At 40.6% G+C, this 24,661-nt stretch overlaps 1 protein-coding gene across 1 annotated transcript; it reads left to right on the top strand.

Annotated features, from left to right (window-relative positions):
- The first annotated feature begins 6,489 nt into the window (after positions 1–6,489).
- On the top strand, positions 6,490–20,318 carry LOC132711057 (amine sulfotransferase-like). Its single transcript, XM_060689071.2, has 6 exons — positions 6,490–6,631; positions 9,701–9,909; positions 13,834–13,960; positions 16,612–16,706; positions 17,383–17,560; positions 19,602–20,318. The coding sequence occupies exons 1-6, from the start codon at positions 6,490–6,492 to the stop codon at positions 19,760–19,762; spliced, it is 912 nt and encodes a 303-aa protein (XP_060545054.1). The 3' UTR covers positions 19,763–20,318.
- The last annotated feature ends 4,343 nt before the right edge of the window (positions 20,319–24,661 follow it).

Below are 24,661 nucleotides of genomic sequence, written 5' to 3'. Positions count from 1 at the left end.
CATTTCTGACTGGTCCTTGCACTTATGACCATCCTCACATTTATGTCCGTTGCGGCATTCTTAACAACGTGTCACTCATTTCACAACTCTTCTCTTCACCATGGTGACAAGATAGGGCAAAAAACGTAAAATGTGAGGACAGTCATAAATTCGAGGAGTGGTCAAAAGTGCGAGGACCAGTCAAAAATAACTTTTTCAGCCCTCTGAGTAATCCATATGCACAAAAGGACACAGCAATAGAGAGGGATGAAGGAAGGAGAAGAGAGATGGAAGAAAGAAGGAGAGAGAAGGAAGGAAGAGAAGAGAGGAAGGAAGAGAAGGAAAATTAGAGTACGAGTGAGGGTAAGAGAGGGAGGAAGAGAGGAGGAGAAGGAGAAAGGAAGAGGAAGTAGGGAAGAAAAGAAGCTGAGGGGGGAGAAAGTAAGAAGGAAAGAAAAGAGAGAGGTGGTAGGTTTGAGGAGAAAGATTGCTGTACAGTAAAAAAGATGAAATGGAAGAAAGGCAAGCCCAAACAAATAGAAAGATATTAAGATAAAGAATGAATTGTTAAACTTTAAAGAATAAAAGAGAACAAATATGAATAAATAGTAATAATTAGAAACACACATATAAACATACAATTTATTTTCTTTGAACAGAGTATTTGGCCGGTTCACAAATTTAAACAGTGTTTAGTCATTTCAATTAAATTTACAATTTCTATATTTCCTTTTTGCCATATTTATTCCTTATCTATTTTTTAAAAAAACCAATATTACCCTTCATCCTCATCTCTAATCTTAATCAAATTCAACTTTTCCCTTCTATTTATTCTATATTATACCCCTTCCCATTGTCATCTATTTTTATATCCGTCCTCACATTGGTTAATTATGTAATATTACAGTTGTTTAATATAAATTCAACATTTTAATATAAATCAATTAGTTATATAACCATCTTTTTTGTATATTAATCAATATGAACATGAATATTCCAATTATTTCCATGCAATCCAATTTCTTACAAATCAATTAATTATATTTACCAATAATAATAAACCAAGTAATTTTCCCCTTATATTCCTCCAAACCACAACTTAACCATTTCTGCTTTCAACACAATATACAATTAATAGTATCTCAATTATTACAATTCCCTAGTTAAATAGAGCTTTTTTCTTTTGTGTTTTAAAATCTTGAACTCTCCTCTTTTTCCCTAAATTTCCCATTGTTTGCACCTACCCTTCTTGGTGAGAAAAAAGAAAAGAAATCTGCCTGCCTAATTTTCCAACGTTGCAGCAACAGCAAAGCCAACAGCCTGCTTTACTTTCAGTTTCGTTTTTCAGCATAGCTAGGGGGAAAAAATCTGTTCCAGCACTCTTGGCAAGCAAGCAGCAGACCCCTGAGCAAATCAGCTGAGAGTCGGGAGGCCGATCTAATCAATGGGCTAATTAGCCTATGTTGAAGCTCCGTGGGCCAATAAAATTACAAAAAATCACTGAACCGTTTGTTAAATTGCTGGCTAGCCCACCCCTATTTATTGGCAATAAATAGTGGTGTGGAGGGGCGGGGCAAGGGGCAGGGCGAGCCAGCAATTTAACAAAGGATTCGGCCAAACTGCCTAGAACCGGCAGAATCCCACTACTGATGAGATGTGATAGTAATCCAACTTGGATTGCTTGAGAGCAACATAACTTTAAAGTACAGATAGGCCATGATTAATATAAGTTCATGTAACGCAATACAAAGGGACACGGTGGCTCAGTGGCTAAGACGCTGAGCTTGTTGATCGAAAGATTGACAGTTCAGCTGTTTGAATCTGTAGTGCCCCGTAATGGGGTGAGCTCCCATTACTTGTCCCAGCTTCTGCCAATCTAGCAGTTCAAAAGCACATAAAAATGCAAGTAGAAAAATAGGGACCACCTTTGGTGGGAAGGTAACAGCATTCCATGTGTCTTTGGCGTTTAGTCATGCCAGCCACATGACCATGGAGACGTCTTCAGACAGCGCTGGCTCTTCAGCTTTGAAATGGAGCTGAGCACTGCCCCCTAGAGTCAGGAATGACTAGCACATATGTTCGGGAGGGACCTTTACCTTTACCTTTTAACGCAATACAGGTGGTCTTCAACTAAACAACTGTTCACTTAGAGAACATTGAAAGTTACAACGGCACTGAAAAAAAGTGAGTTATGACCATTTTTCATACTTACGACCATTGCAGCATCCTCATGGTCACGTGATTTCTATTTGGATACTTGACCACTGATTCACATTTATGACAGTTGCTGTGTCCTGGGGTCATGAAGATATTTTTGGGATCTCTGATTATAAAGATGGAGGTCCACTTTGGTTGCTGAAACTTTGCAAGGATTAAGTCTAATGCAAAACATTAGACTTGATGTTTCTTTCCGCAGATAAGAGGTTACTTCTAGCTCCCCCATCAACTACACTCTAAAGTTAACCCTTTTCCATTCTTGATTCTCCGTATTTCAATCTTAATGTGTTTGTTAATGTAATTAATTAAGGTAATCTTAATGTAATTGATTAATTGATTAGTCTCAACAGCAATATCAAATAAAAAATAAAATAAAGGTAAAAGTGTGTGATTTAATTACAAAAATAAGATGTGTAAAAGAAAATACAAAAATGAAATACATAAGTGGTAAGTAAAAAAAATCAATTCCGATAATTACATTACCTGTTGCCCGGTTCTGTTTGATATAGCATGTTTTTGGCTGAACATCCTGGTCTATAAACTTAGCAGTTCTCTTTACGCTGTGTACCTTAAAGCCCAGGAGGAAGTAGGGAAACTTGACATTCGGGACTCCAGGTGCAGTTCTTTCAAACAGAGATCTTAATGTCAAAGCCTAAGAGCTGCACAGAATTAATAATCAAACAGAACACAAGCAATACCTTTGATGGCTGCGGCATCACCTATTCAGAGCTTCTCATGATATGGCAGTTGACATAATTACGCTTAATTATTGATTGGCTCTGTACGAAGTAGATACCTGGTTCTGTTTGACCACAGGGGTTGTTGACATGTTCTTGTCAGTTCCCAATATGCTTCTTAGAAAGGGGGGCTGAAATTGTTCAGATGAGGTAGCTTTTGTAGGACCCCATAATTCCATACATAGGTCAGTCTAGCCTCGTGACAGGTGGCATGCAGAGCCCTCTCTCTGGGCATGTGAGCCCTCTCTGTGGGCAAACGAGCCCTCGCCCCAGCTCTGCTCCACTCTGCATATGCGTGCACCTCCCACTGGCCAGCTGATTTTTGGGTCTCTGCCACACATGTGTGTGGGCGGGATGCATGCACATGTGCCGGGGGTGCGGGCTTATGCACACATACACAGGGGGGAGAGCGGGGGGATGGAGGGCGCCCCCCATGGCCCGTTTTTGGTCCCAGGAGGCTGTAGGAAGGCCTGCTAGGCTCAAAATGGTGTGTGGGAGGTTGCACAGGTGCATGGGAGGGTGGGGGAGTATGGGATGTTGCACGCGCATGCATGGAGGGTGGGCCGTATGGGGGGCGTTGTGCATACATTGCATCAGCATGTGATGATCCAAAGGTTAGCCATCACTGGTCTAACACATATTCTAGGCAGAGGTTTCTGTACACAGTGCCAGCTACTTGGTTGTGCTGTTCAGTATTTGCTGTTCCTGCCTGTATCTTATACCCTGTCACTAGGCATTGGGATATATCCTACCCTACCTCATAGAGATAGTATGAGATCGTATGAGATGAGATAGTAATCCAATTTATCTTGAGAGCAACATGACTTTAAAGTACAGCTACGTCATGGTTAATATAAGCTCATGTAACCCAATACAGGTGGTCTTCAACTTACAACAGTTCGCTTAGTGATAGTTCAAAGTTACAATGGCACTGAAAAAAAGTGACTTATGACCATTTTTCATACTTATGACCATTGCAGCAACCCCCTGGTCACATGATTTATACTTGGATGCTTGACCGCTGACTCACATTTATGACGGTTGCAGTGTCCTGGGGTCATGTGATCTCCTTTTGCAACCTTCTGGCAAGCAAAGTCAATGGGAAATCAGGTTCACTTAACAACCGTGTCACTAATTTAATAACAGCAGCGATTCACTTAACAAATTCCTCACTTAGCAACATAAATTTTGGGCCCAATTGTGATCGTAAGTTGAGGACTACCTGTATTTGATTTGGTGTGAATGGCACAATGGTACCAGTTTGCATTTAATGCAACCCAAAACTCAGATAATTGAAAGCTAGAATTGAATTGAAGGCATGTGCAGTTGATATTACTGTCTTGCTATGGGGTTTTAGAGGCTGCTGCTTCATTCTTCAGTTGCTTATCTTCCTGTGTGCACAATGGACAAAAGATTCCTTCAAATAAAAACACTACAAGAACACACACACACACACACACACACACACACATACAAAGGACCATTATTAGAGGACTATTATTACAGCAAAAATTTGATGTGATTCTGCAGCACAGATGCGGTCATAGCAGCTCTAAATTAGGATGAGATATCAGATTGCCTGATACCTCTATACTACAATTTTTTTGTTTTTTATTTTGCATTCTAAAGTTACTCTGTGACTTTGTTAACAATAACACTGAATTATAAGTACAGTACATTCCGCTTCTCCTGTACTCTAATATTTTGTTAATAAACGTGTAAAAGCTTATGTTTCAAACGTTTCCTTGTTTATTTCCACATAGGCAGAACCTGCTGCTATATTTTACATATACTCATAATTTCAAAGAGTGCAAATTCAAGTAATGCAACCACTTCATTGGATTCATTATCCACACTAATTGAAGTCTAGCTGCATTGCTATTGTAAATGTTGATAGTGAGATGTGCTTTGGTTGTTAAAGATCTAGATTGAAGAATTCAGATTGGTTGCAGAAAATTTAGGTTGGAATCAGCCATCACGAATAGCACAATAGCACAATTCAGGCATGGTCTAAATGACTGGATTGCAATCAATCCAATCATCCCAAGCTGCCTTCGCTTCCATCCCTAATTCTTGGCCCCCTTGCATCAATCAGGGAAGAGAAGAGCCTATGTAATTCCCAACCATGGAAGATAGGTAGCAATCCAGAAATTTGGCTCTCTGCTTTTACTGTGGAGAATCTGGGCACATGGTCAAGGAATGCCCTTCCAAAGCACCGAAAAAAGGAGAAAGATAACCCAGCCACAGCTCCAGGGAAATTTGCAGAACTAGAGAAACGACAACAGCCCCTCTTGTGAGAGCTTGCAGGTGGGGCTATCAAACCACTAAATGAAGCTCACATCCAATTCCCGGAAATTTTTTATATCCCATGGTCATCCCCAGATGGGCTTCTTAGACGTAGACCAGTGGTGGCAAACCTTTTATTCACCGTGTACCAAGCAGATATGTGCTTCATGCGCTTTGCATGTGCATGTGCTATCTGTGCTAACATGTGGCTCCTCCCATTGTGCAGTTCCATCACCAGGCGCTGAGCGTGCAGTCACACCATCAAACCATGCGCGCAAGTTTCATGCAGCTCCCCCATGCGCTACATGCACAATAACACCATCTGCGCATGCGCACGGTTTTCACGCGTGCAATGCACATGCAGAAACACCATGTATGCATGAAGGCACTGTGTGCCAGTACTCTTGTGCGAATATGAAAATGCGCACGCATGCATAGGAACGCCCCAAAGACCAGCTGGATTCCCTGAATTGCACGCATGCGCACCGGAGGCTGAAACACCAGCTGGGGCACATGAGCATGTGCCGCTGCAGGTGAGTTGGATGACAGCTTGCGTGCCGGGAAAGATGGCTCTGCATGCAACCTCAGGCACACGTGCCATCACGGATATAGACCTCCGCTTTTTTTCTTTTTTAATTTGATTTATATGCCGCCCTTCTCCGGAGACTCAGGGCGGCTTACAATGCGTCTTCTATCATGGTTTTCGAGTAATGCTTTTCTTAGTAAAATAGCGAAGGTTTCCTCCATCTCTGCCATTCTTGTTACTTAGGTTATTACTTAATCATGTTCTACCATGTTCTTTAGCTCTTTTTTTAAAATGGAGATTCAGTGCTAATACAATGTTTGACTAAAGACCAGTTTTCCTTAAACATTTGAAGAACAGGAATAGAAAAACATTGAAAAAGTACTGTAAATAAAGTTGGCTTTTAGGCATGACGTGAGTGACTGCCAGATGTATAAGAGCACATTGTATTCAAAGTAAGGTAAGAAAAGAATTGCAACTAGTATGTTCTAAGTACTGTGATTCAAACTTTGTCTTCTACGTAAAACTCTTAGATGGCAAGAAGAGTAGCAAATTTACTCTTTGCAATGGAAAGTTTCGTGGGTGAAAATTGAGCTCATGACACTAATTAACTAAATAATTAGATAAAATAATTGAATGTGTTTTTCTTCATGTTGCCAAGAATCAGGATTTTGAAAGAATTGAATTAATTCAACATTGAATACAGGAACTATTTTCAATTTCTCTATTATATCAACAGGTGAGGCAATGGAGCCATCAGGGAAGGACCCATATCTACACAAAGGATGTTATTTTCTACCAGTGCTGTCCTCACCTGAAAAAATAGATTCACTGGAAAGTTTTGAAATCCGAGATGATGATACATTTATAATCACATATCCTAAATCAGGTAAATTCAAAGATGTCTTCCAAGGAAGAGTTAGTTTTGTATCCAGTGCTTTTATTCAGTTTTTCAGTATTTTGGTTGCTGCAACTGCATCAAGCTATAAACAGATTTTAACACTTGGCATAGAAGATGAAATGCAGGTAAAATAAAGCTGTAAAACTGTATTTTGACCATTTTAATTTTACTTTAGAAAGCTGACTTTCTCTCATATTTCCATCAAATAGTTTATAAGAAGCAGTTGCCTTTATGCATCTCTGAAATGTTTACTATAGGAAGGTTGACTAAGTTAGAACACAGAATAATAGAGTTCGAAGGGACCTCAGAGATCTTCTAGACCACCCCCTGCTTAAGCAGGAGACGCTATACCATTTGAGAGAAATGGCTGTCTCTAGTTACTTCTTAAAAGCCTCCACAATTTCTGAAGGCAACTATTCCATTGGTTGATTGCTCTCACTGTCAGGAACTTTCTCCTTAGTTCTAGGTTGCTTCTCTTCTTGATTAGTTTCCATCCATTGTTTCTTGTCTTGCCTTTGGGTGCTTTGGAAAATGGTTTGACCCCCTCATCTTTGTAGAAGTCCCTCAAATATTGGAACAGTGGTATCATGTCAACCCTAGTCCTCCTTTTCATTAGACTAGACATACCCAATTCCTGTAGCTGTTCTTGGTATGTTTTAGCCTACAGCCCCCTAATCATGTGTGCCGTTCTTCTCTACACTCTTTCCAGAGTCTCAACTCAACTCTCAATCTTTTTTATATTGTGGTGACCAGAACTGGATGCAGTATTCCAAGTGTGGTTCTATTAAGGCTTTGTAAAGTGGTACTACAACTTCACTTGATCTTGATTCTATCCCTCTGTTAATACAGCCTAGAATCGCATTGGTATTTTGCTGTTGCCACACATTGTTGACTCATGTTTAAATTATTGTCCTCTAGGACTCCAAATTCCCTGGGATTAATCCCTGTTCCTGAGATTAAGCCACGTTTTACCTAGTCTGTACTTATGTGGTTGGTTTTTCTTGCCTAAGTGAAATATCTTACTTTTACCTCTGTTTAATTTCGTTTTGTTAGATAAGGTCCGGTATTTAAATCTGTCAAGATCTTTTTGGATCTTTTTTTTGTTTTCTTTCGAGCTTTATATTTTATTTTACATATACATATCAATGGATGAACAGTGTGGCGCCTGGGTGTCATGCATTCTAATACAAATGGAACTTGTAAAATTGATAATAGTTTTTACATTCAACCAAAATATATATTTCTAATAATAATACACATTTATATTAAATTATAGTCTATCATTATTTAGTTATTCCATGTTTTAATATATTGCTCTAACGCCACTCATATTATTTAATCATACATATTAATACCGCTATTCAATTTCTAAGCTTCCCTCTTGTTATTGCTTTTATTTTATTATGTAAAAACGTATACACTAATATTCCCCCTTTCTCTTATTTCTATCTCTATTCTAACTTGTCACCATTTTATTAAATGACATTTTCTTTCTATCCTACCTAACTTCTAATCATGCCACCATTCTAAAAAAGAAGGGAGAGAAAGAAGAAAAGCAAATCAGAACAACAACAAAAAAGAGAAATTCTTTCCTTTCTATCCATCGTCTCTTGTCCGCTTCAATACTTTGCTATGCTTTTTTTGACTTACCTCCCATATTCCTCTCTTGGATCTTGATCACTGTTTGCATCTATTTCTTGGATATTCAGTCTAAGTATTTCTCCAATCTTTACCCTCTTCCATTGCCTAGCTTCCAAAATATCTGCCCAGGCCCCTATCTTCCTTTCTCCAATTCACTTTTCAACTCTCTTAAAATATTTCCCCCTTGATTTAATTCACCAATCACTGTTATTTTTATTATTATCTCTGCCTTGTCTTCCAGTTTTGTTCACTGGTTCTTTGGTTCAATCTTTTCCTCCATTTCTTCTGCTAGTTCCTCACTTTTCTGGGCGTCTTCATCTTTACTCATCATCCCTTGTATACAGTGGTGGGTTTTGAAATTTTTTACTACTGGTTCTATGGGTGTGGTGGACATGGCACAGCTTGGTGGGTGTGACTTGGTGGGTGTGGCAGGGGAAGGATACTGTAAAATCTCCATAAACCCACCTAGTTGTAGGGCTATCTATCCCACATTTTATTAGCTTGCCAAGAAGTAGGTTGTGATTGAGTTTCTAAAATGCTTTATTGAAATCTAAGTACACTATGTTCACAGCATTTCGCTCATTTACTAATTTGGTCACTTTGTTGAAGAATGAAATAAGATTTATTTGGCATGATCTGTTTTCAATGAAGCCATGTTGGCTTCTGGTTATAACCCTGTTTGCTTCTAGGTTGTTCACAGATTTGTTGCTTGATTATCTTTTCCAAGATCTTCCCAAGTATTGATGTCGGGCATATTGGTCTCAAATTTCTTGAATAAGTTTTTCTTTTTTTCCTGTTTGGAAGATAGGGGCCACACCAGCTCTTTTCCAGTCCTCAGATATTTTGCCGGTGATCCAAGAACTTTGAAAGATATGTTTCAATGGTTCTGAAATTATGTCTGCCAGTTCCTTCAGTAGTGTTTTCCTTTTTTTGTATGAAGATAGATGTGAAGTATGAATTAAGCAGTTCTGTTTTTTCTCTACTCCCCATTTCTTTTTTGCCATCTTCTCCGATAAGTAGACTGATTGCTTGATTTTTTCTTGTTTTTTTTTAAATAGTTTTATTGAATATAAATATTAAAAAAGACATACGTAACATATACACAACGAACATTTATACAACATATACACAAAAAGAATATAATTTCTTCTTAAGCATTTTTTCAGAGTGACGTTCTACAATTCTACTTATAATATATTCCTTCACCTTTCTGTAATCGAATAATATTTTTATTACATATATATGTATCAATCGGTAATATATCCCCTATATTTTTTGTATATTTCTAATTTTTAACCAATTATACCAATTATTCCATATTTTATAATAGTCTGATTCTTCTTTTTCTTGTTTTTTATGTGTTGAACATTCTCCAAATAATGATGGCCCTGGATGAATTAATTTAATTATTTACAGGCACCGTATGGGCTCAGAACATTGTGAGCTTGATTCTTTATGAAGGTCATCGAGATGGAACTGAAAAGATTACCCTGATTGACAGGGCACCATGGCTAGAGTATAATGTTTACTATGTAGATTTACCTAGTCGCCCATCACCTCGTGTCATTTGTTCCCATCTGCCCCACTATTTGGCACCCAAAGGATTACGAAATAAAAGAGCAAAGGTAGGACATATTTTGGTAACTTGTGGGGTGGAATGGGGAGCTGTCTGTCTTCTTCTTCTTCTTTTTTTTTTTACCTCTGCATCTGAATGTTTTATTGAGAAATAAATGCAAATGAAGAGATGTTACATTGTTCCATTGTGTTTGGTGATTTGCAGGCTGAGTAAAAATAACTCAAATAAAACAGGGACCCCAGAATCTCACGCTTGGCCGAAATAGAACCGAACTGAAGATCCATACAGAGATATTTAATCCTTCATGTTACTTTTTCCAAAATGACACTTCCAGATGGATTGGAACTTTTTGTGCGGCATAGTCAGTTTCTATCTTAACATATTTGGAGGATGCCAAGTTGAGGAATCCTACCTTTAGCCATAAAATCCTTTTTACAATTGCTACTCTCAGTCTCTCATGCCCTCCTGGATGGAGGACTGTAATAGCTTTGATTCTAATTTTATATCCCACTCTTTTTTATCCTTTGTAAATTTGGATTGTATTTGTAGATATATCCACCATTCTAATTCAATTCCTTCTTCCCTTAACTTCTTCCTTGATTTTAATTCCCCTTTCATGTTTATTAATTCTTTATATGTAATAGCCCCTCCCGTTTTGAGAAGATTAGAATGTGTGAGCATTTCTACTGTCAATATCCAATTGGGGATGTTTATATAGTTACTTCTCTTGGTCTTAATCCAAATATCTAATAGTGCCCTCCTAATATAATGCCTTTGGAAGTACTGGTGAACCTTATACTTCTCTTCCCAGATGATAGTGTGCCAACCTATTTGAAGTTCATGTCCTTCTGGTGTCAACAGTCTTCTATTTTTGAGGTGTAGCCAATCACTTACCTAAACCAGGGCTTTTAGCTTGCCGATATTTTTCCGAATTTTGAAGACCAAATACTCCTCTTTCTTTTGCATCTTGTAATAATTTTAATTTAATTCTTGGCTTTTTGCCCTTCCATATAAATTTTGCTATAATTCTATTCAAATTTGTAAAGAAATCTTTTTTGAGCCGGATTGGTATACATTGAAATAAATATAAAATTTTGGGTAGCATGTTCATCTTAATTGTAGCAGCCCTCCCCATAAAGGAGAGCTGTAATCTTCCCCATCTTTCTAAATCAATTTTAATTTGCTCAATTAGTCTATCGTAATTTTCCTCTTTAAGCAGCACGCATCTTGATGTCAATTGAATCCCTAGATATCTAATTTTTTTAACTATCTGAATATCAATTTTTCCCTCTATATCTTTTTTTTTTGCTCCTCCATCATGTTTTTTACTAACATTTTTGTTTTGTTCTTATTTATCTTTAAGCCGGCTACCCCCATATTCCTCCAATACTTCCATTAGCCATACACCCAGATGCATTGGCTCTTCAATAATAAAGACGAGATTTATTTATTTATTGTAGTTATTTATTATTTGGATTTATATGCCACCCTATCTCCGAAAGGACTCAGGGTGGCTCACAATAATCAAAAACACACAAAGTTCAATTTTTTAAAAAAAATAATACCCAATAAAACTATAAAAACCATTAAAATCCCCTCTAAATCCCCTTCAGTCCAAGCCAGCCAGGCGAAATAGCCATGTTTTAAGGCCAAGGCAGAAAGAGCGAAAGTCAGGGGCCACTCGGAGCCCCAGGGGGAGCTGATTCCACAGGGTAGGTGCACCCACAGAGAAGGCCTGCTCCCTAGGGGTCACCAGCCGACATTGTCTGGCCGACGGCACCCCAAGGAGGCCCTCCCTGTGGAAATGCACCGGGCGATGGGGAGCTGTCGCTGGCCGCAGTTGGTCCGCCCAATACCCCTGGCCTAAGCCATGTAGGGCTTTATAGGTGATTACCAGCACCTTGAATCTTACCTGGAGGGCAACTGGTAGCCAATGCAGGTCCCGCAGGAGGGGTGCAACATGAGAGTGTCAGGACACTCCCATCACTACCCGCACGGCCACATTTTGCACCAGCTGAAGCCTCCGAGTGGTCTTCAGGGGCAGCCTCATGTAGAGAGCATTGCAGTAGTCGAAGTGATGAGCGCATGAGTGACTGTGCGTAGGGCATCACGATCCAGGGAGAGGCGCAACTGGCTGCCCAGACGAATCTGGGCAAATACCCCCTGGTCACAGTCGTAACATGATCTTTCAGAGTCAGCTGTGAATCCAGGAGGACATCTAAATTGCGCGCCCTATCAACAGGGGGCAACATCTCACCCCCTATAACCAGCGATGGAATATTCCCTTGGAACCAAGATGGCGGTATCCACAGCCATTCCGATTTGGCAGGGTTGAGCTGAAGCCTGTTCCTCCCCATCCAGAGCCGCACCACTTCCAAGCACCGGGACTTCACATTGTGGGCATCACTGGGCTGATTTGGGGTGGATATAAAAAGTTGGGTATCATCAGCATACTGTTCAACATATAGATGTTGAACAGAAGGGGAGAGAGGACTGACCCATGAAGGACCCCACAAGTGAGGGGCCTCGGGGCAGACCTCTGTCCCACAGCCAAAACCGCTTGCGAACACCCGGAGAGGTAGGAGGAGAACCACCGTAGAACAATGCCTCCCACTTCCAACCCCTCAAGGCGTCGCAGTAGGATACCATGGTCGATGGTATCAAAAGCCGCTGAGAGATCTAATAGGACCAGGACAGAGGAATATCCCTTGTCCTGAGCCCTCCAGAGATCATCCACCAGTGCGACCAATGCTGTCTCCATGCTGTACCCGGGCCTGAAACCCGACTGCCACAGGTCCAGATATCGTGTTTCACCCAGGGCCAATGGGAGCTGATGTGCCACCACACTCTCAACAACCTTCGCAATAAAGTGAAGTTTGGAGCAGGACGAAAGTTATTCAAAATAGCTGGATCCAAGGCAGGTTTCTTGTGATGTCTGTGAACGCTTGCAATTTTAAAATTTAATTTCTGATCTTCAAACCTTTAATTTGGATAACTTCTCAAATTACTCTATTCAATGCTTCTAATGATAAAATAAACAGTAGGGGTGACAGTGGACAGCCCTGTCTCATACTTTTCTGGATTTGAAAGTTCTTTGTTGTTTCCCCATTAATTACCACTTTTGCTTCTTGTTCAGAGTAAATTGCTCTGCGCATCCTTATAAATTTTTCCCCAAATTCCATATACTTTAGTTGATTTAAAATGAATTCCATTTAATGATTATCAAATGCTTTCTGTGCATCCGGAGGTCTGTAATAGCTTTAATGCAGAACTGTTTTTTACAACATCCCTGAAAGTATTCAGAAACTTCAGTAGGTACAAATGTAGGAAGGTAGGCATTTGTGTGTTCTCCAAGAACTGCATATATTGCACTTCTGCTTTGGAAACAACATTGGCTATCTGTTTGATTCTGGCTGGCCCCAGAGTGGGGTGGGAATGGAGATTTTGCAATAACCTTACCTGAGGGGTGGGGAGGGAATGGGGACTTTGCAGTATCCTTCCCATGCCTTGCCCACCAAGCCACGCCCACCAAGCCATGCCACACTCACCAAGCCATGCCCACAGAACCAGTGGTAAAAAAAATTGAATTTCACCACAGGGCTTTTATGTATTTTATTTAATTAATAAATAATTAAAATTATAGATGATAGATAGATAGATAGATAGATAGATAGATAGATAGATAGATAGATAGATAGATAGATAGATATAGATGAAGGAGGGAGGGAGGGAGAGAGAGAGAGAGGTAGAGAGGGAGGGAGGGGGAGAGAGAGAGATTGTAGATATATTTTTATCCATGGGAGGTTAACGTATTGTGAAATAAAGTACAAATGGAGTTCTGCCCTCCAGAAAGTCCCCTAAGGTCCATCAAGCCTCAAGGTTTTTCAACCAATCCCACTTTTTTCCTGCTATATTCGCTCTAACTGGAGTCTCTGAGGATCATTTTTGACTAGATACTTTCTTCTTCCTACAGATTATTTATGTGTTTAGAAATCCAAAGGATGTTTTTGTTTCTAGCTATCATTTTTACAAAATTCTAACCACGTTGGAAACATCAGAAGAGTTTGATGCTTACTTGGAGAAGTTTTTGGCTGGCAAAGGTAAGAACTTAATCACAATCAAGTTAGTTTTTCCTTTGGACAAGAGATATGATTTCAATCCACTTCCTGCAAGTGGCAAACAATCCACCTCCCCTCCTTAAAATAAGATAAGAATGGTTTTTTCTTTTTTAAAAAATTTATAAACTTTATTAACAAATAAATAAAACACGCACAAAACATATATAACAAAGCACAACTAAAAAAAGTACATTATACAATAAAACAATTATATATATACAATCATTTGAAGCGTCTGTTTCGTAGTGATGTATCCAATTACACAATTATACATATTCCCATAAACCTTAACTCACTGATTCCTATTTACCTCTTTACCCTCTCCTCTCTTCTGCTCTCTAAGTCTTCTTTTTTTTTGTTCTGTATATTACCTTCACTTTCTGATTTTCTCTCTAAATATTTTACCGCCCATAAGGAGGTGGTTACATGCACAACTATGCTTATATTCTATCTGGTTTCTAATTATATTTCTTCCGTAGCTACCCTATGCCAATGATACTATTTATTCCAAACTTTATAAAATTCAGTGTCTTCTTTTTCCTTTAATTCTTTTGTCAACCTATCCATTTCTGCACATTGTGTTATCTTATCTATTATATCTTCTCCTGATTTTTTTCCGATTTCCAATTACTAGCATATATTATCCTTGCCGCCGTTAAGATATGTATTAGCAGATATTTTATTTCTTTGGGGTAAGACTTTGTAAAGATTCCTAATAAAAAAGTTTCGGGTTTCTTATCTATTTGTAATTTAGTAATTTGTTCTAACCATTTCTTGATGATGGACCAGAATTTCTTTGCCACTGGATACGTCCACCATAGGTGATAGAAAGTGCCTTGTGGATTCTTGCATTTCCAACACGCCAAACTGTTTTTGGGGTTTATTTTAGCTAATCTTGTTGGTGACATGTGCCACCTATAAAACATCTTTAGCTGGTTTTCCTTGTATGCCACCGCCAGAGTTGCTTTTGTATTCATTTGCCAGAATTCTTCCCATTTATCCAATTCTATTGAGTATTTGAAATTCTGCATCCATTTAATCATTGTGTGTTTGACTATTTCCTCCTCCATCTTATACCTTAACAGAAGTTTGTAAATTTTACTGATTAGTTTCTCTCCAGAGTCTAATATGATGGTATCTAATTCCTGTTTCTCCTTACTTATTTGATACTTTTTTATATATTCCTTGTGTTCGGATTGTATCTGTGAAAAGGTCCACCAATCAGTTTCCTTATTTAACTCTGCTTCCAGTTGCTGTTTGGATTTTAACTTTCCTTGGTGATCAATTAATTCTTTGTATCTCATTATATTTTTGGATTCTGATAAATTTGGGTGTTTTAAGGCTTCTGAGGGTGCGAACCATAACGGGATTTTTGTGTATTGTTGTTTTTTAGTTTTTAACCAAATTAATAATAACACATGTCTAAGTGTATGCCTTTTAAAATAGGTGTGGGACTTATATTTTTCATCCCATAAAAAGGAATGCCAGCCCGCTTGCAGATCGTGACCTTCAATGGATAGTATTCTGTTATTACTCAGTTCCATCCATTCTTTAATCCATACTAGTCCTGCTGCTTGGTGATAAAGTTCCCAATCCGGGAGTGCTGTTCCTCCTCTTTCCTTGGAATCTTGGAGTAGTTTTAATTTTATTCATGGTCGTTTTCCCTGCCAAAAGAATTTGGAAATAATCTTGTTTAAGCCCACAAAGAAATTTTTCCCTAAATTAATTGGAGCCACCTGAAATAAATACAACAATTTTGGTAATACATTCATTTTGATAGTGGAGATTCTTCCCATAAATGAAATTTGCAAACCTTTCCAATTATCCAAGTCTTTTTTTAACTGTGTTATTAGTTTATCGTAATTATTTTCTTTTATGGAGGATATTCTTGGTGACAGCCATATACCTAGATATTCAATTATTTCCATAAACTATATGCAAACCATTTATAATGGGAAGGATGAGTGGAGAAGAATGCAGGATTCCTTAAATAACTCATGATGCAAAAGTGGATGGGAATGGCAAGACAAGGCTGCTTATTAAGGAAGAGTGAGAAGAAATACAAGGATCCATTTAATATAGAGAAAAATGAAGGGGAATAATTTGTTGGATTTAAAATCAGGGGGTTGTATTATTGTTGCCATGGTTATTGTTATTATTATCATTGTTATATTAGTCAGGAGACTGCAATGCATGAAATCACATGGGGAGCATTTAAGGGTGGGACACAGAAGAAAGCTAATGGGAGTAAGTATGATATTTGCAAATGTATAAAATATTAATTCAGATTGCCCAAAAATCCAAATAAAGAAAAGCAAAAGAAACAAAACAATATAGCAGCATCTTGACAAAACTTTCTTCTTAACAAGTGAGAGTATGCAACCACATTAGTTACGGCTCCCATTCCTTCTCTCTCCTCTCTGCATTCAGCGTTATTAAGGTGGCCCATCAATTGAGCTTTGATCCGTAGGCCCATCCGGTCATAAGGATAAATGGAAAAAATTCAAGCATTCAGAATGTATCCCTGAGATGGATTGTTAGTAGGAACATTGCAGTGCCCAGCTAAATAATTAAACCAAGTGACTTTGAAGATTGCACTCATATTTATTCCAAATTCATTTCTCTCCTATCAGTGCCCAATAGTTTATGGCTTGACCATGTAGAAGGCTGGTACACTCATAAGGGTGATTTCAATATTCTGTTCCTTTCTTATGAAGAAATGAAAAAGGTAAGATGTGTAAATGTGTAATGCAATATGAACAACCATCAAGCATAAGAGGCTTTAGAAAGGGAGGAATGTGGAGAATAACTTATTCCAATAAGGAGTAGTAGAGGTGACCACTGAACCACCCTTGGTTATTTTGGTGAACTCCTGGAGGACTAGTGAGGTCTCTGAAGAAGCATAAGAGCCCCCTCTTCAACAGGAAGGAGAAGAATCGATGAAACTAGAATGTGGTCATCTTGGTATCAAAAAGATTAATAAAAGGCATTTTTCTGAGCACTTGGTGACATGGGCAGGATATGAATTTAATCAATAAAATAAAGTAAAATAAAATAAATAATGTTCTCCTCTTTTGGCTCAAAGAAGGTTGACTCAACTCAAGTGCATTTTCAAGAGAGACCAAAGCATTTATTTAGCTTGGTTGGAGAACTGAACAGCTTCTGTTGCAGCCAAGATTGCTAAGGATGTAAGAGTCTGAATCATCAAAATATTAAGATCCAAAAAAGTTTCTCAACAACTTGTCTCTTGGAAACCCTTAGCAGCAGTTCTAAGGATTGAGTTCTGTGTTTAATGAATACGGTTCATTTTAAAAAAATAAAACTACAAATGATTTATCAGCAACATTTTCCTTCTTTTCTCCCTTGTTATGGATGAACTAATATAAAGCTGTATCAAATTGCAGGATCTGAGAAGTTCTGTACTGAAAATATGCCACTTCCTAGGAAGAGAACTAACTGAAAAGGAGGTGGATGATGTGGTGGATAAAGCTACATTTGATAGCATGAAAGCAGATTCTAGAACAAACTATGCATCCCTGAATACCTTAATAGATTCTAGCAAAGGGGTCTTTCTTCGTAAAGGTAAGTCCATAGAAATGTATACTCTTGGGGAGCGGTTCTCAACCTGTGGGTCGAGACCCCTTTACAGGGGTCGCCTAAGACCATTGGAAAATTTTCGATGGTCTTAGGATCCGAGACACCGCTCCTCTATCTGTCTCAGATCAGCTGGCTTTAACGTCTTAGTGCACTTGTGCACTGGCAATGCCGTCATTGCCCGCATGCAGCCCCAGGACTCCGCCCTTTGCCAGCCAGGAGCGCTGCCGCCAGTCACTCCCGTGCACCCAGCTGCCTGCCTGCCTCATCACTGCCACCATGAGAAAAGTCACTGAAGTTGCGCTGCCTGGGATCCATGTGGGCTGTTGCAGGGAGAGGCCAGGTATGGCTGGCTGGACACTGCCTGGAGCTGAGTTCAAGGCTGGCAGGAGGAGGAACGTTGCCTCTTAGCCTGCTCAAACTGTCTGCTGCCACAGCCTGCCACCATCCCCTCACCCCTGCCAGTTGCTCCTGCCATGTCAGGGAAGTGGCTGTGCGAGAACTGCTGCCGCCAAGGGCAGTAGTGGCAAGGTTGGGCAGTCCGGGGCTTCCTTGTCTCTCCACCCGAGGAGACTTCTGGCATAGCCCCAGGCCTCTGGAGGGAGGGAGGGAGGAAGCCCTGGCCTGCTGCTCCTGCCGCCGCCATCCCCTTGCCCCCAGCAAGAGCGGTTCTCATGCTGCCACTTCACTTCTGTGCCGGCCGTCCCATCCCCCCCACCCCATTCAGTTCCCTTCCTCCAGCTGCCCCCTCCCACCATTGGGCTCGGCGCCTGCAATCGCTGCAGGTGGGAATCATCTGCGCTGCTGGCAGATCCCGGGTTTTCTCCTCGCTGTGCTCCAAGGGACCCAGTGAGGGAGCGCCAGGATCCTGGCCGCGCTGCATTCTCCCCTGAAGTGGCCCCGGCTGGACCGCTGCCCAGCCCAGCAAGCAGAGAGCAAAGGGACAGCGTCTCTGGCCGGCCCGGCACCTGCTCTCTGCTTGGAGGACCCACTGCTGTCTTTAGGAACAGTGTTGAGCCAAGCTGCCCCGGGAGGAGCGGCTGCAAACTGGCGCTGTGCTCTTGGCCTCCGACTGAGGGATTCAGCCCTCTCCATGGTGAACCCACAGCAACATGTGGGGAGAGGCAACCCAGTGCGAAGCGGCAGCCCCGAAGCTAGACTCAAAGCTTGCCAGCCTTTTGGGGAAAGTGGAGCTCTGGTTCCCGGCTGCGCCTGCTGGTTGGGAGGCTCGGGTCCCGGGCAACGGCGGTTCCTGGCCTCTCTGGCATGGGGCAGAGGGAGCATGGGGGAGTTTGCGAGGGCTGCTCGGAGGGACCTTTGGGGAGGTTTCAGCAGCCGGAGAGTGAATGAAAAAATCTGGAGAAGGTAATAAACTAAACAATTGATCTGATACAGAATTTTCAGGTGGCAGCACGGGCTGGGACCAGCCGCCACCTGAAATGCAATGCACTTATCCCACAGCTTGTATAAACCACTCCCGCCTCTTTCAAAATAGCCACCCGGCATTTCTCTTGGGTGCTCAGGGCCGGCAAGAATAACGGGGGGGGAGAGGGGCAGGTGCACCAGTGGAGACAGGCTTTGGCTGCTTGTTCTGCTGTGACCCTGAACCATTGCTTGGGCTCCTCCCCGCTGCTGCCTGAAAATGCTTTCCTCCCTGGAAATGCACATTCCAGATCCGCGCGGCCTTCTCCTCCTTCTCCACAGACAGCAGCGGGTCCTCCAAGCAGAGAGCACATGCCGGGCCGGCTGGAGACACCACCCCTTCGGTCTCTGCTCGCCGGGCCAGGCAGTGGTCCAGCTGGGGCTGCCTCGAGGGAGAGCGCAGCGCAGCTGGGGTCCTGGCGCTCCCTTGCTGGGTATAGATATATGTATACTGTGTGTGTGTGTGTGTCTGTACATATAGATACACACAAACATACTTGCATTCCTACATGGACACCCATTCATTTTGGTGATAAGATGACACAAATAGCCTCTAGTTTAATTGAACAGAAATACTGTTGACATTTTTTTAACCACTGCTTTCCAGGCATTGTTGGGGACTGGAAGAACCACATGACTGTTGCCCAGAGTGAAAGATTTGACCGTGTCTTTAAGGAGAGGATGGAAAAGCTGCCCTTCAGATTCTGCTGGGATATGCAGGAGGATCCTGAGCCTATTTCCAGCTCAGTGAAGGAAAATAATATGTGATATGTGCCTTCAAATGGTTTGAATCAGAGATGACCTTCCAAGAAGGGTCTTTATGTAACCTTGTAATATTTAATTCTCAACTTTGCAGAGTTCATAGAACAAAGCAACCTTAAATTCTAAGCTATTATTAAATATAATAGAAACTGCAGAAAACTGTTAACAGTACATCTCTCTGAAATTCTTACTATCTTTTGTATTTTGATTCCACAAATGAGGCCAGATGCACTAAAGTTTTGACATTGTCCAGCTAGTTCCTATATATACTTTTTTCAATATACAATTTGCCAAGTCGCAGCATGAGATTTCCTCATATGGCTAAGGCCCTTTCTCTATTGCTTTTAGTTAGTAGTGGAACTATATTGGTATAAAATTTGCAGTCCTTATTGCTGATGCCTATCTGTATCTATTACCTCCCATTTGGCTTGTCCCTGGTTGATTCTGGGTATTTCGATCTTAATGTGTTTGTTAATGTAATTAATTAATGTCCTCTTAATGTAATTGATTAATTGAGTAGTCTCAACAGCAATATCAAATAAAAAATACAATAAAGGTAAAAGTGTGTGATTTAATTACAAAATAAGATGTGTAAAAGAAAATACAATAAGGAAATACATAAGTGGTAAATAAAAAGGACTGATTCCGATAATTACATTTACCTGTTGCCTGGTTCTGTTTGATATAACATGTTCTTAGCTGAAGGTCCTGCTCTATAAACTTAGCCCTTCTCTTTACGCTGTGTACCTTAAAGCCCAGGAGGAAGTAGGTCAGCCTGACATTCAGGACACCATGTGCAGTTCTTTCAAATAGAGATGTTAATGTCAAAGCCTCAGAGTGCATAGAATTAATAATCAAACAGAACACAAGCAATATTATTGATGGCTGGGGCAATAACGGCTAACCTTTTTGCCATTGCGTGCCAGGAACGGGGTGAGCGTGGGGGGTGTCGTGCGTCTGCATGCCAACACCCATAATTTTATGCACCCTGCCCCGTGCATGTGTGCATGACCCCTCCCCACTCCCCCCACTCCTGGCACGCAATGGCCCTATGGCCCCATTTTTTTTCTCTCCCCAGGCTCCAGAACCTTTCTAGGAGTCTGGGGAGGCGGAAAATGGCCTGTTTGCCAACTTCTGGTGGGACTGGAAGTTGACCAACGTGCCCTTTTTAGCTTCGGGGTCGGTCGGGAAGGGTGTTTTCACCCTCCCCAAACTTCTAGAAAGGCTCTGGAGCCTGGAGAGAGTAAACAATGGGCCTTCCGGTCCCACCGGAAGTTGGCAAACAGGCCATTTGTAGCCTCCGGAGGGCCTCTGGCGGTGGTGGGGAAGGCCTTTTTCGCCCTCCCCAGACTCCTAGAAAGGCTCTGGAGGCTGGGGAGAGAGAAAAATGGGCCTCCTCCCCACCCGAGGCCCTCCAGATGCAGGAAGTAGCCTGTTTCCCTACTTGTGGTGGGCCCAGAAGGCCCGAAAATCAGCTGGCCAGCTGAGCTCACGTGCCCACCGATATGGCTACATGTGCCATCATCACGGACCTATACAGAGCCTCTTATGATATGGCAGATGACATAATTATGCTTAATTATTGAACGGTATCTACTGTATTATTGAATAGGTATCTACTGTACGAAGTAGATACCTATTTCTGTTTGAGCACAGGGGTTGGCATGTTCTTGTCAGTTCCCAATATGCTTCTTAAAAAGGGGGCCTGAAATTGTTCAGAGGAGGTAGCTTTTGTAAGACCCCATAATTCCATATGTAGGTCAGTCTAGCCCATATTCTAGGCAGAATTTTCTGTACACAGTGCCAGCTACTTGGTTGTTCCATTCAGTATTTGCTGTTCCTGCCTGTATCTTATACCCTGCTACTAGGCTTTGGAATATATCCTACCCTACCTCGTAAATTCGAGGACTGGTCAAAAGTGCGAGGACCAGTCAAAAATAACTTTTTCAGCCCTCTGAGTAGTCCATATGAACAAAAGGACTACCCAGAGGGCTGAAAAAAGTGATTTCTGACAGGTCTTTGCACTTTTGACCGGTCCTCACCCTTATCATCATTTATGCCCATTGTAGCATTCTTAACAACCGTGTCACTCATTTCACAACTCTTCTCTTCACCATGGTGACAAGATAGGGCGAAAAACGTAAAATGTGAGGACAGTCATAAATTCGAGGAGTGGTCAAAAGTGCGAGGACCAGTCAAAAATAACTTTTTCAGCCCTCTGAGTAATCCATATGCACAAAAGGACACAGCAATAGAGAGGGATGAAGGAAGGAGAAGAGAGATGGAAGAAAGAAGGAGAGAGAGGGAAGGAAGAGAAGAGACGAAGGAAGAGAAGGAAAATTAGAGTACGAGTGAGGGTAAGAGAGGGAGGAAGAGAGGAGGAGAAGGAGAAAGGAAGAGGAAGTAGGGAAGAGAAGAAGCTGAGGGGGGAGAAAGTAAGAAGGAAAGAAAAGAGAGAGGTGGTAGGTTTGAGGAGAAAGATTGCTGTACAGTAAAAAAGATGAAATGGAAGAAAGGCAAGCCCAAACAAATAGAAAGATATTAAGATAAAGAATGAATTGTTAAACTTTAAAGAATAAAAGAGAACAAATATGAATAAATAGTAATAATTAGAAACACACATATAAACATACAATTTATTTTCTTTGAACAGAGTATTTGGCTGGTTCACAAATTTAAACAGTGTTTAGTCATTTCAATTAAATTTACAATTTCTATATTTCCTTTTTGCCATATTTATTCCTCATCTATTTTTTTAAAAAACCAATATTACCCTTCATCCTCATCTCTAATCTTAATCAAATTCAACTTTTCCCTTCTATTTATTCTATATTATACCCCTTCCCATTGTCATCTATTTTTATATCCGTCCTCACATTGGTTAATTATGTAATATTACAGTTGTTTAATATAAATTCAACATTTTAATATAAATCAATTAGTTATATAACCATCTTTTTTGTATATAAATCAATATGAACATGAATATTCCAATTATTTCCATGCAACCCAATTTCTTACAAATCAATTAATTATATTTACCAATAATAATAAACCAAATAATTTCCCCCATATATTCCTCCAAACCACAACTTAACCATTTCTGCTTTCAACACAATATACAATTATTAATAGTATCTCAATTATTACAATTCCCTAGTTAAATAGAGCTTTTTTCTTTTGTGTTTTAAAATCTTGAACTCTCCTCTTTTTCCCTAAATTTCCCATTGTTTGCACCTACCTTTTTTGGTGAGAAAAAAAAAAAAAGAAATCTGCCTGCCTCATTTTCCAATGTTGCAGAAACAGCAAAACCAACAGCCTGCTTTACTTTCAGTTTCGTTTTTCAGCATAGCTAGGGAAAAAAAAATTTGTTCCAGCACTCTTGGCAAGCAAGCAGCAGACCCCTGAGCAAAACAGCTGAGAGCAAATCAGCTGAGAGTCGGGAGACCGATCTAATCAATGGGCTAATTAGCCTATGTTGAAGCTCCGTGGGCCAATAAAATTACAAAAAATCACTGAACCGTTTGTTAAATTGCTGGCTAGCCCACCCCTATTTATTGGCAATAAATAGTGGTGCGGAGGGGCGGGGCGAGCCAGCAATTTAACAAAGGATTCGGCCAAACCGCCTAGAACCGGCAGAATCCCACCACTGATGAGATGTGATAGTAATCCAACTTGGATTGCTTGAGAGCAACATAACTTTAAAGTACAGCTAGGTCATGATTAATATAAGTTCATATAACGCAATACAAAGGGACATGGTGGCTCTGTGGCTAAGATGCTGAGCTTGTCGATCAAAAGGTCGACAGTTCAGCAGTTTGAATCCCTAGTGCCATGTAATGGGGTGAGCTCCCATTACTTGTCCCAGCTTCTGCCAATCTAGCAGTTCAAAAGCACATAAAAAATGCAAGTAGAAAAATAGGGACCACCTTTGATGGGAAGGTAACAGCATTCCGTGTGCCTTTGGCATTTAGTCATGCCAGCCACATGACCATGGAGACGTCTTCAGACAGTGCTGGCTCTTCAGCTTTGAAATGGAGCTGAGCACTGCCTCCTAGAGTTTAGAGCATTTGGATGCTTGACCACTGATTCACATTTATGACAGTTGCTGTGTCCTGGGGTCATGAAGATCTTTCTGGGATCTCTGATTATAAAGATGGAGGTCCACTTTGGTTGCTGAAACTTTACAAGAATTAAGTCTAATGCAAAACATTAGACTTGATGTTTCTTTCCGCAGATAAGAGGTTACTTCTAGCTCCCCCATCAACTTCACTCTAAAGTTAACCCTTTTCCATTCTTGATTCTGGGTATTTCGATCTTAATGTGTTTGTTAATGTAATTAATTAAGGTAATCTTAATGTAATTGATTAGTCTCAACAGCAATATCAAATAAAAAATAAAATAAAGGTAAAAGTGTGTGATTTAATTACAAAATAAGATGTGTAAAAGAAAATACAATAATAAAATACATAAATTGTAAAGAAAAAGAATTGATTCCGATAATTACATTACCTGTTGCCTGGTTCTATTTGATATAACATGTTCTTAGCTGAAGGTCCTGCTCTATAAACTTAGCCCTTCTCTTTACGCTGTGTACCTTAAAGCCCAGGAGGAAGTAGGTCAGCCTGACATTCAGGACACCATGTGCAGTTTTCAAATAGAGATGTTAATGTCAAAGCCTCAGAGTGCATAGAATTAATAATCAAACAGAACACAAGCAATATTATTGATGGCTGGGGCAATAATGGCTAATCTTTTTGCCATCGCGTGCCAGGAGAGGGGGGAGCGCGGGGGGTGTTGTGCGTCCGCGTGCCAACACCCATAATTCTATGCGCCCCATCCCGTGCATGTGTGCACGACCCCTCCCCGCTCCCCCCACTCCTGGCACGCAATGGCCCTATGGCC

The sequence above is a fragment of the Pantherophis guttatus genome, chromosome 1 (genome assembly GCF_059756535.1).
Source record: "Pantherophis guttatus breed Tessera chromosome 1, ASM5975653v1, whole genome shotgun sequence".
Classification (NCBI taxonomy): Eukaryota; Metazoa; Chordata; class Lepidosauria; order Squamata; family Colubridae; genus Pantherophis; species Pantherophis guttatus.
This window is presented reverse-complemented; position numbering and strand designations above follow the sequence as displayed.